Source organism: Capsicum annuum, chromosome 1 (assembly GCF_002878395.1).
Source record: "Capsicum annuum cultivar UCD-10X-F1 chromosome 1, UCD10Xv1.1, whole genome shotgun sequence".
Classification (NCBI taxonomy): domain Eukaryota; kingdom Viridiplantae; phylum Streptophyta; class Magnoliopsida; order Solanales; family Solanaceae; genus Capsicum; species Capsicum annuum.
In genome coordinates, this window is record NC_061111.1 from 31,183,526 (window position 1) to 31,199,145 (window position 15,620).

Sequence of the window (15,620 nt, forward strand, 5' to 3'; positions counted from 1 at the left end):
TATATAGAGAGAGAGAGACAGAGACATCACAGTATCAATTATTTTATTTGACCTTTGTAAGGTACCTTACCATATGTCTTAATCATGTACCGATTCATCTTGACTAAACTGCCCATTAAGTTGGACCAATAAATATAAATCTATTTTAATAAAATTCTCGAAAGTGACCTTTCACCTTGCAAATACCTCTGCATCTTATAGCATTTAAATTGATCCATCTGACAAAAAATCTGGAGGTTTCAACCTTGTTTCCTTTTTTGATGAGTATCCTCATTTCTTCTATTGAGAATATAATTAAATAATAAATGTGTGTTCCTCTAATAGCTTAAGCTTTTAGAAGAGTTAGTCGCACACTTCAACATGGTATTAGAGCAGGCAACGGTCCTGGGATCGAGTCTCACCACCACCCATTATTAAAATGAATTTCCACGTGCTTGGACCATGAAAAAGGAAATCAGGCCCGCACATGAGGGAGCGTGTTGAGAATATAATTAAATAAAAAAAGTGCACCCCCCCACCCCACCCAAAAAAAAAAAATGGATGCCTATTCCTTCTCTAATATGAGTTTTTTTATGACCAAGAAATTTGTTTGGAGCCAACCCTTAAGACTAACCATAACCTTTGAAACTCTGGGATAATGGGCCAGCTCTTCCATCCTTCCCGCTTAAATACTATGACCAGTTCGCATGGTTTTCTGATATGAGTGTTAGTAGGAATTTAACTCCAGTACTTGATCAGAACAGACCTTTAGAGTGCTATGTTATTCATAAATTTAACATTACTCATTTGAGTAAATAAGGGAAGTGCTTCCCTTACTAGCATTAATTACTACTTTTTAAAAAAATGTAAAGAGAATTTTAGAAAAGAATAGCCATCCGGAGGGGGCAATGACCGAGTAGTGATCTGCAGTGAACTGAACTGCATTCTCTGTACATACCTACTTTTGAAAAGGACTAAGAAAAGTAACCATACTATCTACATCTTGTACATTTGCGTCTTTACAACAAAAGTCTAAGAGAACTGAACATATGTGCTTCGAGTTACAAAAATTTTCCTTTTTCACCTTTAAAGTACTCCTAGAAGTATCTATATTCCAGAAATTAGAGGGTTTAAAAAAATGAAAAACTTATTCTGAACATCATAGTATCAAAGCTGCTACTAGTAAGACAAAATTTACCTCAAACACAAACATGTTCTCCCTGTAATTTGCAGCATGACCAGAAGTTTCCCATAACTGCATATTGTACATATTTGGACTCCAAACCTGCATGGATTATGTATCAAGACAAGCACTATTAAACAGAATGCACATAATTCTATTGAACCTTTTTTATCCCTGAACCAGAAAAGACCAGTAAATAGTCCCTGTTCGAACTAAACTTGCACTGTTCCAGTCTCTGGTTCAAATAGTCCTTCCAACCAATATATACTTGAGCAGAAAGCTAGTTACCTCCTCGTAGCCTCTTTTCCAATACTGACCCCGTATGAACTCCAGCAATTTGTTGCAAACTCGAGCACCGTGTGGAAGAAAGAAACAACTTCCAGGGCTGGAATGCACGATTCACATTTAAATATTATGAAACATTTCACCTAGGGAATTACAAAGGTACGCCTTCTTCATTTTTTTTAATAATATCAGGGCATACCTTAATGGATGAAAGAAGAAAAGCTCCTGCTTCTTAGTCAGCTCTCTGTGATCGTATTTCTTTGCTTCCTCTAGCAGCTTTAGATATTCCTATAACAGAAATTGTTTCACTAAAAAGTCCTCATTGGAAGCAGTACTTTGACCTGTTCTCCTTTCTCAAGAATCAGGATAACACCAAAACCCTACACTTTTGCTTTTACTAACAAATCAATAATTTCATTAATTCATCAAGCTAGTACCCAGATAACGTATAATGGCATGTGCGCTAAGCGTCATCTCCTATCAAACTCACTAAATTATCTAGAGAGAAAGAGAGAGCGACAACAAAAATACAGATGAAACGAAAAGGGATAGGCACAATGAGCTAGTTTATACAGATGAAACGAAAAGGGATAGGCACAATGAGCTAGTTTACTTACATGCTTAAAAAAGATATGTAAGTACAATGAAATACGAACAAGAAAAGGCATCAGATAGAGCCGCCTATCACGACTTACAAGAGGTTACGCCTCATATACATGATGGATTCAACTTTGCAACACCAGATATTTTTAAAATGAACTAAGCAACTCCAACGATTATCAACCTAAAATAATTTTGAGAGCTAAACCATCTCACACAATATAAGGGATTATTTCCTCTTTTTTCTCAATCCAAATTTGTTTCCTTTTCCTCCATTGAATGAAGAGCAAATATCAAGTGTACGAAAATTAAGAGATCTGCAGTTTCATATTGTCCTTTTGTAAGGAACAATATATACAGTTCTTTTTGTACTGATTACTGCAGAGAGGCACAGCGGCAGAAGAAGTTAAATGCAGAAATGACGCAAGGAGCTTTGAAAGCCACCTTCAACCGTTTCTGATCTGGATAAGATATTCCATAAACTCTTTGCAAGCTTTCACGGTCCTTGTCTCCTCTCCAATATGCTGATGAAGCCTAGAAACATTGAATTGATAAGAAAAGAGAACCAAATCAACACACATTGAAAGACTAACTCTTCTAGAAGATGCGCAACAACGAACCTTTAAACAAGCTAATGCTTTGACGAAAGATGTATTTGGTATATGTGGACCACGGCATAGATCAACCAAGGGGCCACATCTATATACTGTGATTGTTTTATCTTCAGGCAAATCATTAATGATTTCAACCTAATTAAAAGATGGGAAAAAAAAACTAAGATGTGAGATCACAGCAGAGAACATTTACTGAAAATTGTTGCACAGAGAAAAGCCTGGAAGGATAGAACTGCAAGATAACACCAATTCAACCTTAAACCTATTATCAGAGAACATATCAAGAGCTTGTTGCCGTGAAACTTCAATGCGTTCAAAAGGCTGTTTCTCCTGAGAAATAAAGGGAAGTTAGTTACATGTTGGAAATAATGCAGGAAAAAAATAAACAGGGTGAAATCTTCCAACAGGTTAAATATTCTATAACGGGGTTGGAAACATTCCACTGAATATCTTAACTAAAAAATTGCTCATAGTTCAGCAATCAGCAAAGCCAGCTCTGGTTTGAATTTACTTGACAAAAGACCAGAAAAAAACATATCAAATTTGTTGAAATGCACTATCCTTTTTACCAACATCCGAACCGGTTATACAGAGAACAAAAGGTGAAATCTTTTAATAAGTTTATAATCACATGGAAGTCACCAATAAAAAAAAAAATCAAATTACAATAACGACAAACATAATACTCAACCATAAATCACTCAATCCATTTTTTACAGATAATCAAAATGGAGAAACTCCAAAGGGACAGAACTGTGGAAGTATAAAATCCAAGAGGCAACTAGCAGTTGACTTAATGCTCATTAGATCAAGGCAACTCGGTCAGATAAAAAAAGTATTACCGAAACAGCTTTTGCTGCCTCCGCCTCAATCCCTTTAAAATGATCCTCATTTAACCCCAGATCACCATAAAAGGCATCATAATAGAAACCCTGCAGAGGCAGTTTAGACTGTCATAACAGATTGGAAGCAATATGACCAGAGTAAAGAAAAAACTAAAATGACAGAGAGAGACAGGCAGGAGGAGGAAGCAGGTAGTGGAACAATTTTATCTTTACCTAGTTTTTTTGAGAATAACAATGCAATCTAAATTTGCATAGCTCATTAAGGAATGAGGATTTGTTGAGAAGTTAGTTCATCAGCAACATGTTACCCAAAATGATGAAATGACACATTTTAAATGACAGTACAAAGTTTCATGGGCTTTTTCTTAGGATGGTTCTTTCACCTGGAAAATGAACATAGGTTATGGCTGCAGTCAATGCAGCAACTAAAGATGCTAAAGGTGGAACGTAGAATTGTCCCAAGCTCTTTACCAGGAAATCAGCTATCAAATAAAGTGGTTAAGCAATAAGTAAAAACCAAAGTTAGATTAGTTTTTGGAAACTACTTACGCTTATTATTAGATAGCTAGCTATTTTCACGTTAATCAATTCATACAGAAGAAATGCAATAACTCAGCCAAAACTCCATCATCCAGTAATAGGTAACATGATTCAGACCCCAAAACTAATCAATCAACCAATCAAATGTCTCAAAGCAATCGACTATATGAATCCTCCTCCCTCCTGTTCTGTTAAGGCGCATTTCATTCCAATACTAGATAATTCGTTGCGGATTTCAGAACACTAAACTATAAAAACAAAAAGGACTTCAACGTTTGAAGATAGGCAAATCTGATACCTCTCCTCTTGTTGTACAGGGTCCAATGCATAATTTGCAGCCATATTTCCTCTCCAATGACTAAGAAAACCACAAAAGAAAAAATCAAACCTTAAAAAAGGACACTAGCAAGTAGTTTACTATAAACAATTTTCAGAAATCAAAACTTGATGTAGACAAAGGGCTAAAACCTCGCCAAGAATGTGAGCACTCGAGTGCCAAAACGTATCACGACCCTCGTCACTGTCAAAAGTGAAGAGCTCGAGCTTACAGTCACTCTCCAATGGCCTCAACAAATCCCAAAGCACCCCATTCACCTTTGCTATCAAAGCATTGGAAGCCAAGCTCTTCGATATCTCCTTTGCTATATCCAAAGGCGTTGTATTCCATTTCTTCCCCTCCTTCACAGTTCCATTCGGTAATTCAATCCTAATTTAACACAATAATAACCTATATTCAAAATTCTAACGAAAAAAAAGATTTACCAAATTAATTATTCCCCTCATCCGAAAAAGAATGGCAATGCTCAAAACACTATTTTTTGTGCATATACAAAATCATTTCCATTTTTATAACAGCTAAAGATTGCATATTTAGAAAATACATAAAAGTATAGTAAATAACAATTTTTATAGTTTAAACTAGGAAAAATACATAAACAGACACTTGGCAAGTAAGCACTCCAACTTTGAGAAGCGCATGTCCAAACACCTCTACTTGGTCTTACCTAGAAACTCAACACTCCAACTCGCCCTCACACTGTCTCATGGACATTTGACACTAAAGTGATATATAAATTTTGTAAGTGTCTAGATGATCATTTTGTAGTAGAAGTATTCAATTGACACAGTAGAGATGGGTTGAGATGACTAGACATGCATATAGGAAACTCGCAATTCAGGTATGGTGTGTGTTTGACCACTCACTCATGTCAACTAATTCCACGGGAGACCTGCCACCTCCCACCAGCATCATGTAGAACAGATGGTAAGAAATCACCTAGTGTTTGGTGTTAATCTCTGTTGGGAATTGAACCTGAGCCTCATAGTGCTCAACCCAACTTCATTGAACCACTAGGTCACGCCCTTGGGTGCTCCCTTGGCCCATTTTAACTTAACCGCTATTGACTTGGCGCAGCCCTTATGGAGCTGTGAATAAAATGACAATTTTACGACATTAACACTTTGAATATAATAACTCAATCATCGAGAAATAACTATAATTAATTAATAATAAGGGTAAATAGGAATTAAGTGACAAATTAACTCTCGGATTTTCCAAAGAGGACAAGTAAAAGTGAACGGGGAAGAGTAATAGACAAAACAACTTGAGAAAAAATAAATTAGAATTACTGTATAGGATCAGGGGATAGTGAAAGGCGATGAAGGCGTTGCTGATTTTGTATAGATTCGAAGAGTGCGATACGTCTGGGTATAACATTCTCCAGATAACTTTCGTCTCTCGGATAGGCGGCACCCATTGCTGGTTGTTCTACTGCCGGAGATGAGAAGCAGCGGCGGCGGTGGAGGAGAAGTAAAAAGTGTTTTGACGGCACAAGACGGCGGTGAAATTGGCTGATTGCTGCAGCCACTAGTAGCGTAAGAGTATGTGAAGTTAACTGGAGGTTTTCCCCGAGAAAAATGAGTAAAAAGAACCCTCAAGTTTCAAGTTTCAAGTTTGAAAAGGGACAAGTGGATCCCACAAATTTATTAAAAATAAATAAATTTTTTTAAACAGTTGAAATAGTTGTTGGACAACTATATTAGTTGTCTAAATAACTTTGAATAGTTATTGAACAACTTTTGTCTTAATTTTTTGAACAATTTTGTGCAAGTGAACAATTTCGTGCAGTTGTTGAACAACTTGCACAGTTATTAAATAACTTTGGTAGTTATTGAACAACTTCGCAAAGTTGTCGAATAACTACCAAAGTTGTTCTACAACTGAAACAAGTTGTTGGGATGAAAAAACTTAAAAAAGAAAAAAAAAAGTTGATCCTCCCACTTAATTTAAAAAACTTGAAGGACTCCACTTAATTAGACAACTTGAGAGTCCTTTTTAATCCAAAGTCCCTAGGGTTTGAGTAGGCATTTGGCCAGGAGAATCTTTTTGGAAAACTATTTTACATGAAAAATACTACTGTTATTTGATCATAAAAATTATTTTACTTTAAAAAAATATTTTTTTATTTTTATCTTTCTCATAAAATTTCAAAAACAACTTCAATATATATTCATATCAAACACAATATCTACTTTAACTTTAATTCCAAGTCCAACTCTAAGTAGCCGTTTGGCTATTAAACGAAAATTTTCCGAAGTTGTAGTTGAAATTGGAATTATAGTCGTGTTTGGTCATGTCTTTTTTTAATTTTATTTTTGAAAAAAACTTTTTAAAATATAATTTTATGCCACAACTTTTACAAATTATCAAAATAACCGAACTAAGTTTTACCTACTAACGAAAAAAGAACACAATTAGTCATTTTTATAAAAATAATTACATGTACATGGTCATATTTAATGAATTTCAATTATGACATATATAATATTTAATAGTTGTTTTTTCATATTTGAAAATTTTAAATATGAATGTTATATTAACAAATCACTGCTTCCTATTGTTTAGGTAACAAATATTATCTTTCAAACAAATTTATTTTTTTGGATTTTATTTAACTTATTTTCTTTATTTTCCCTTCCTAAAAAATAGAAAATCTTAGTAGCTTAGTTGGTCAGTTACCTGAATTTCCACCTTGTTGGTGAGGGTTCAATTCCCCACATTGTAATCCCCTCCCCCATTCCCCTTCCCCTATAGCTTAGTTGGTTAGTTACCTGAACGTTCACCTTGTTGGTGAGGGTTCGATTTCCCACATTGTAATCATCTTTTCCTGCCCCCAATTTTTTTTTTAATAAGAAATGATGAGTTGTTATTAAATTTTAGGGTGCCGCTAATTTATTTCTTTAATTTTCTTATATATGAAAGATTTTACTGCGTGTGAATAAATTATTTATATGTAAAACATATTTTGCGTATTTATGGTATATTATATCATATACAATAAATATATAAAAATGCTTAGTATGTTTCTTTATACTTTGTATATTTATATATGTATGTATATGGTATATACATGGTATTAACTTCATATATAACATACTTTGTATATTTATGTTATAAATATGTTTAGTATGTTTCTTAATACTTTGTATATTTATATATGTGTGTATATGGTATATACATGGTATAAACTTTATATATAACATACTTTGTATATTTCTATTATAAATATATTATTTTATATATTTATGGGTATAAATATAATACTTTGTGTATAAAGATATCAAGTATTATGGTATATAAAGATAGCAATTGCAATTTAAGGTATAAATTTGTTAAATTGAACATTTTTTTATGAAAAATATGTATCACCGATTTATATTTTTAGCATATATATGGTATAAACTATTTAGATTTGAATAGTATAATAAAGATGTACAAAATATTATTTATATATATATATATATATATATATATATATATCTAATCAAATTAAAAATGAGAATAATTTGTGTTTGTGGTAAACTAATCTGCTTCAACTTTATTAATTCCATAAATATAAAAAACAATTATCCATTATTAATTACACGACTATAATTCCTTAAACGTCCGTATCGCAATTAAAAAATTATTATTATTATTATTATTATTATTATTATATTGTAGTAATTATGATCATTAGCAGTAAACTAATGTCTTAAATAAGGGACAAAAATAATTATGAGAGAGAAAAAGAGATATATATTAATTAGGATAACATTAAGTTTGAAATTATAATTATCTTATTCTTTAAAACTGCTATATACGTAATATTTAAAAGGTAATGTTATAAGGAGAGTTTTATATAAAAATTTAAAAGATTGAGGTTATATTTAATAATAATAAAAGTTAGAATTGGAGTTGGAAAATTGTGAAAACACCAAAAACTTGTTTTCCCTTTTTAGAAAAAAATTTCGAAATTATTTTTCGAATTTTCATGGCCAAACACCACAATTTTCAACTCTGAAATTTTTTTTCAGAAAAAAATTTCATGGCCAAACGGGCCCTAACTCTAAAATTATTACTATTAGGGGTCGTTTGGTAGAGGATATAAATATAATATCGAATAAGGTGTATTAGTAATGGTTGCATTATTAATGCAAGAATTAGTAATGCTGGTATTAGTTATGCAATCATTATTTTTTATACAACGTTTGGTTTGATGTATTAAAGATAAAATATATTTACATAATTTTTATAAAAAAATATTTATTTAGCAAAATATCCTTTTTTTGTACACTCTCTTTTCAAGGGATAGAATGAAATACAATCAACATGAACAAGTAGCACCAAAAATACCCCAAAGGAGATACTGCCATTTTTTTTTCTGGTTTTAAATCTTTTTGTGCTAATCTGAAAGTGGACAACGTAGCTCTTTCTTTTGATTTCCTGGTGGAGCCTATAACGGAGAAAAGAAAAGAATGGAGTAATATGATATCTCCATGGCAAAGAACAACCAAACCTTCTAGATGCAAGTGTTCATTCTCCCTATGGCAACTTTTTTAAAACTGGTGGTAAGAAACTAGGGAATGAGATAATGGTGGAAAAAGAATAATAATATCATTTAATAAATTAATGCGTGTGTTAGAGTCATTGTATTACTAATACATAGAAAATGATATGTATTACTAACACACCTCATACATAGTAGAGTGTATAACTAATGCAAGCATTAGTTATACATAGGCTGAAAAATGTATCAAACAAGATACATGCAACGCACATTAATTAATTTATGCATTAGTTTTATCAATACATTCTACCAAATGACCCCTTATTTTTATAGCCAAACGGGCCTTAATATTGGGCTGCGACATTGGTTAAATGTGGACTCTGTTGGCGTGGTGAGCAAGGACTGGGACTTTTGATTTGGTAGGATTGTTTAATCAGTTTTCACCATATTATTTGAGTTACTTATTACACTAGTTATTTTTTAAAATTGTTTAATTTGTGGTCAATGTTACTAAACGGTTTTATCTTTTTTTCCTTTTTTTTATATCCATTATTTGATAGCTATTTTGAAATTCAATTAATTTTAATTTATATTGTTTAGAACCTATTCAACAGAAGCATTTTTTACGAGATTTTTATATATTTAAGACTCAAAATCAAGACCTCTATTAAGAGGCGGAACCAGCTTAGTAATAGGGGGTTCATCTGAATTGTTCTCGACGAAAAATTATATTATTAATACATGATTAAAATGATCCATATATATATATATACTATAGATGTTGAACCTTGAGTTTTTCTTCTAATTTTAAACCCACTCACCAAAAATTCTGACTCTGACTCTTGCTCTAATTAAAGAAAATACATCCTTCTCTGTCACACTATATTCTTTGGTGGTGAGTCTTCTTCTATTTTATTATTCACAATCATAATTAAGAATTTAAAGTCAATTTTAATTCTCAGTTCTTCTGTTTCATCCATATTTTCAATTGAAATATTTGTTGAACACTTGAGTAGTGAGAAGAGGAGTTGCTCATGTGGTAAGCATCATTCACCTCCAATTTTAGGATTTATGAATTTATTTACCACAAACTTAAAATGGGTTAAATCTCTTGAGCATGAATTTAGGATTAAAAAAAAAACTCCAACCTCCGATGGACGCAAGTAAAAATTATTCAATTAAAATAATAATGATCGTTTATGATTATGTGTAGCACCCTCTAAACTAATCATGTCTTATAAAATTAATTTAAATCGTATTATATTGTTTTATAACTATTGCTCTTTTATCCTCACACCTCATGGAGAATATACTATTGCAAATGAAGTTAACACTAGTAAGATTGACAAAGTCTTTTTTTCAAAAACAAAATAAAAACATTTAATGGTGCCAAAACACACCTAGAGTATTCTAATTCTTTGAATTTCATACCCAAATTGTCATATGTGTGAGTTTTCTAACTGGATCACCATGTAGTCAACAAAACACGTCTAAACAATCAATTGTTTGAGTTTCATATCCAAATCATTAGGGGCAGACCTATACATATTTCTTTGGTGCTTCAGCACTCGTTAAATCTGATGTAGATTAGGTATAATTATATTTAAAAAATATATAAAATTGGCATAAGCATAAAAAAAATGCTAGGAAAATTAAGAAAATAGCTGGGTATTGTGGTTTTTAGGCAGAACCTTAAAGTTTTGGACATCAATATGTATGTTTAAACCTCACGAACACCCACCGTCCCTAAATTTTGGGACTGCCACCGAAATAATTGATTGTGTATGTGTGTTTTGTTGATTAGGTGGTGATAGTTCATATCGGAAACTCAATCATATGATAGTTTAGGTATGAAATTCAAAAAATTGAAATAGCTTACATGTGCTTTTCACCTTTCACTCAAACTTAGGACTAGTTAGTCAAATTCAAATAAAAAAGTTTAAAATGTGGAATTGTAAGCTTTAACTTCAAGCAAATATATTTAAACTTTTTTTGCACACGCAATATCCAAAATTCAAATAAAATTACAGGAATTTGAGCCTGAAGTTGATTTTGAAATGGCTTACTTATAAGAATTTTAAATTTATATTTGTCTCAGATTATGGTATTCAATCGATCATTTGTTCATTTTTCAATGACTAGTAAAGTATTACGTGTGTTGCACATGTGATTCATGTCAAACCATCAACTGATATAAAATATATATATAAAGAATAATTTATTAAACGTTAGGTGGTAGTTAACTTTAAAAATCGAAGATAGACAATTTTTTCATGCATATGTGTAGTATCGGTATCTTGATCGTCTCATACGGCATGAACAATCATATAACGGATGATTAAAAAAATAATACAAAGTAATAGACCAAAAACTACAACAAAACAATATGATTAAATATAATCTTTACAAAAGAAATTCGTCCAATTCCGACTAAACATTCATCTACCATACCACCTGTAAACTACAACAAAATAATATGATAATCGAGATATTAGAACGATATGGCTATATCCCAACCTTTACAAAAAAATCCTCAAGCCCAACCAAACATCCATCTACTACTTGTATTAAGCAAAAGAAATAATAGACAATAACATTACAAAAACTACAATAATCGAGATAGAACAATATTATTAAATCTAATCTTAATACAAAAAATTCTTCAAAGTCCAATCGAAAATTCATCTACAATATAGACTTGAATAGAATAGAAACTATAAAGGACCAATATGATAATCGAGATATTAGAACGATTAAATCTAACTTTTTGTGATTATTAGATACCTTATTCAAGCTCATTAATAAAGTAATTTTTTATTGCAATATAAATTAGAATAGATGGTTGAAATGTCATTTCCTAATATATTTAAAAGAATTTGAAAGTGGCTGAAGTCCCTATTTTCCTAGAATTAGTTTTTCTTACCAATTTAACTATTACATAATTTAAATAAGGAAGGATTTATTACATAAAATTTAGTTAATTTAAAAGTTTTAATATAAAAAATAGCGAAAAGACGATTTTGTCTATTGCAGAGTCATTTAATGAAGGACAAAAAATTCAAATTACTTTTATAAGGGTCTTCATACTTTTAATATATTATAAATTATAGATATAGATATAGATTTGTTATAGTCAAGCTTAAATTTGTGTCCATTAAGTTTATTAAGATTAATATATTCGTATTTAAATACACAATACTGGAATGTTTATTGAGATTTTATAGTATGTTGGAAGCCGAAAGAGAATTTTTCAAGCCTAGGAGTCAAATGGACAGTTCGCCCAAAAATGGACAAATTATAACTTAGCATCGTTAACTTCTTCGGCAAACGTTTGTTGCAAGTGAAAAAAAATATATATTAACGGAATTTGCTAAAAAATGAACGGAGTTAGTCAAATTCAAATTAAAAAGTTTAAAATGTGGAATTGTAAGCTTTAACTTCAAGTAAATATATGTAAACTTTTGTTGCACAAGCAATATCCAAATTTAAAATAAAATTACAGGAATTTGAGCTTGAAGTTGATTTTGAAATGGCTTACTTATAAGAATTTTAAATTTATATTTGTCTCAGATTATGGTATTCAATCGATCATTTGTACATTTTTCATGTGATTTGTTATAGTCAACCTTAAATTTGTGTCCATTAAGTTCATTAAGATTAATATATTCGTATTTAAATATACAATACTAGAATATTTATTGAGATTTTATAGTATGTCGGAAGCTGAAAGAGAATTTTTCAAGCCTAGGAGTCAAACAGACAGTTCGCCCAAAAATGGACAAATTACAATTTAGCACCATTAACTTTGTCGGCAAACGTTTGTTGCAAGTGAAGAAAAATATATTAATGGGATTTGCTCAAAAATGAGTGGACCACATTTGATTAAAAAAATTATAGTTTGTCCATTTATGGGCAAGCTACTTTTATTTTGGCAATCTATGATTTTTTTTCGTTGAGAAATTCGACCTATAATTGATTCCTCACATTGTTATCATTCCTGAGAGATTCTTATTTATTCAGTAAAAATTTTGTCACTTTAATTTCTTAGAAGTGGTACAATTTTTTCACTAATAAATATTTGTTGTTGTTCACTTCATTTTATCTCATTATTCACGAGCAACATTTATTATTCACGGAGCACTTTCTTTTTAACAAATAATTGTTCGTTTAAATTTCTTATAAGGACAAAAATAATGAGTGACACTGCTAGGGTTAGTTTATTTTGGAGTGGAGAAGATTTGTACGAAGGTGGTTAAGTTAAATTTTGTCTTCCTGCGAAAACGGTTCAAGTATTTTTAATGACTCTCAAATACAATCGTCTTGTGCATTTTTTTTGCTGAAAATGAAGGTACATGATTCCAAATTTTCTATTCTTATCACTGGTTGATATCTCATATTAATTATGATAACAACTATATAATTTTTTAGGAGGCTCGAATTTAGAATGACGACTCTTTATCCACCTTTCTTTATAGTTATGAGATTTTTCCCAACCAAATGAATTTAGTGACACTTGATATGTATGCCAAAACTTAAAGTGCTATTCAAGATGAAAAATCATCTGATAATGAATTTGATATTTGAAACAGTACATGTTTTACTAGTTTTAGTGTTGATTGCCCAAGCAGTTCTATTCAATAACAAATAGTAGCATTGTTTGATAGCCAAAATGACGGTTTGCCTTCACTAAATCAACACAATTTGAAGTTCTCAAAATTGTGAGTTTGGAAAACTGAGTAATGAAGAACCGACTAATTTATATTGTCACGCTTCAATTGAGTAAATGGATAGATAAAGACATTATATAATTTTTTTTTCTATTTTTTAGTAATCGGGTAGAAATAAAGCAAACCACAAGCAGAAAGAAAAACAAGAATACACAGATTTACGTGGAAACCCTTGTGAAAAAAACCACGGGCATAGGCAGAGGATGTTTCACTATAATGAAAGGAGATGAGTACAATATAGAGAATGCGCATTTTCTGGATACCCCAAAACAACCCACTAAATGCACTTATATAATATGTGCATACAAAAAAGTCCTAGGCCCAAAAAACATAAAGGTCCACGAGCCTATTGGCCCGATCCCTACGCTACAATCACAGACCAATTGAAAATCACAAACATGGGTTGCACCGCAAAATTTTCTGGGCCGGATCAATAAAATTCGAATCACAACTCTAACAATCTCCACCTTGACACGAATTCTAATTCAGAACTCAAATCTATTTCAAGACAAACTCTCAACCTCTTCCACAAAAGCTCCTAAGGGCACATCTTAATAGCTAACACTAACCAAGTCTAAGCAATGCTCAAACTTGGCACTTGGTAGTGTCTTGGTCATCATATCAGTAGGATTATCATAAGTACTAATCTTGCTCACCATAATATCACCATGAGCAATAATTTCACGCATAAAATAATATCGAACATTGATGTGTTTTGTCCTCTCGTGAAACATCTGATATTTTGTAAGAAAGATAGCACTCTGACTATCGCAAAAGATCATAGTAATCTGTAAGTCTTTGCTAAGTTCACCAAACAGACCCTTCAACCAAATGGCTTCCTTGAAAGCCTGTGTAATAGCCATATACTCTGCCTCAGTAGTTGACAAAGTAATCGTAGTCTGTAAGGTAGCTTTCCAACTAATAGCACAACCACCAATAGTGAAAACATAGCCTATAAGGGATCTCATTTTATCATGATTTTCTGCAAAATCAGAAGCAACATACCCGATTACTCCATCTCTGTTTTACCCAAACTGCAAACAAACATCAACAGATCCATGCAAGTATATGAAAATCCACTGAACTGTTTTCCAATGTTCTTTGCCAGGATTTGCCATGTATCTACTAACTGCACTGACGACATAAGATAAATTTGGTCGGGAACACACCATCACATACATAAGAGACCTGACGATACTAGAGTATGAAACTCGAGACATATAGTCACGCTCATCATCTATTTTTGGAGATAAAGTGATCGAGAGTTTGAAGTGGGCTGCCAATAGAGTACTTACAGGTTTGGCATTTTGCATATTAAACTTGTGAAACACTTTCTCAATATACCTTTTCTGACTCAAATATAACTTACACTTTTCTCTATCCCACATAATTTCCATGCCAAGGATCTTCTTTGCTGCTCTGAGATCATTCATCTCAAACTCCTTACTAAGTTGGGCTTTGACTTTTATTATCTCTCTCATATCCTTTGCTGCAATCAACATATCATCAACATACAAGCGGAGATACACGAATGAACCATTAATTACCTCCTTGAAGTACACACAACTATCATAGTTGCTCCTCTGAAACATATGAGAGGTCATAAAAAATTCAAACCTCTTATACCACTGCCTGTGAGACTGTTTTAAGTCATAAAGGGACTTCTTCAACAAACATACATAGTCCTTCTTTCCTGAGACTACAAAGCCCTCTGGTTGCTGCATATATATGTCCTCCTTAAGTTCTCCATGTAAGAATGCAGTTTTGACATCCAACTGCTCAAGCTCAAGATTATGCATGGCCACAATACCAAGCAATGCTCGAATCAAACTATGCTTTACAACTGGAGAAAACATATCTGTGAAGTCAATACCTAGAACCTGACTGTAACCTTTAGCAGCTATCTTGATTTGTACCTAGCATCTTCAACTTTCAATGTTTCTTCTTTCTTTTTGAATACCTACTTGCAGCGGACAACTTTCTTATCTTTAGGCAATCTTACTAGATCCCATGTTCCA

General features: G+C 32.0%; 1 protein-coding gene across 1 annotated transcript in view; it reads right to left on the reverse strand.

Annotated features, from left to right (window-relative positions):
- The window catches only part of LOC107871475 (threonine--tRNA ligase, mitochondrial 1), a 20,877-nt gene extending 14,880 nt beyond the window's left edge, over nucleotides 1–5,997 (reverse strand). Inside the window, exons 1-10 of the mRNA XM_016718424.2 lie at nucleotides 5,676–5,997; nucleotides 4,515–4,752; nucleotides 4,345–4,404; nucleotides 3,504–3,593; nucleotides 2,917–2,991; nucleotides 2,668–2,796; nucleotides 2,492–2,581; nucleotides 1,647–1,735; nucleotides 1,451–1,547; nucleotides 1,178–1,264 (exon numbers count right to left, since the gene is read on the reverse strand). Of these exons, the coding sequence (XP_016573910.2) occupies nucleotides 1,178–1,264; nucleotides 1,451–1,547; nucleotides 1,647–1,735; nucleotides 2,492–2,581; nucleotides 2,668–2,796; nucleotides 2,917–2,991; nucleotides 3,504–3,593; nucleotides 4,345–4,404; nucleotides 4,515–4,752; nucleotides 5,676–5,803 (1,083 nt within the window). The 5' untranslated portion in view covers nucleotides 5,804–5,997. The remainder of the gene's footprint in view (nucleotides 1–1,177; nucleotides 1,265–1,450; nucleotides 1,548–1,646; nucleotides 1,736–2,491; nucleotides 2,582–2,667; nucleotides 2,797–2,916; nucleotides 2,992–3,503; nucleotides 3,594–4,344; nucleotides 4,405–4,514; nucleotides 4,753–5,675) is intronic.
- Nucleotides 5,998–15,620: the final 9,623 nt, after the last annotated feature.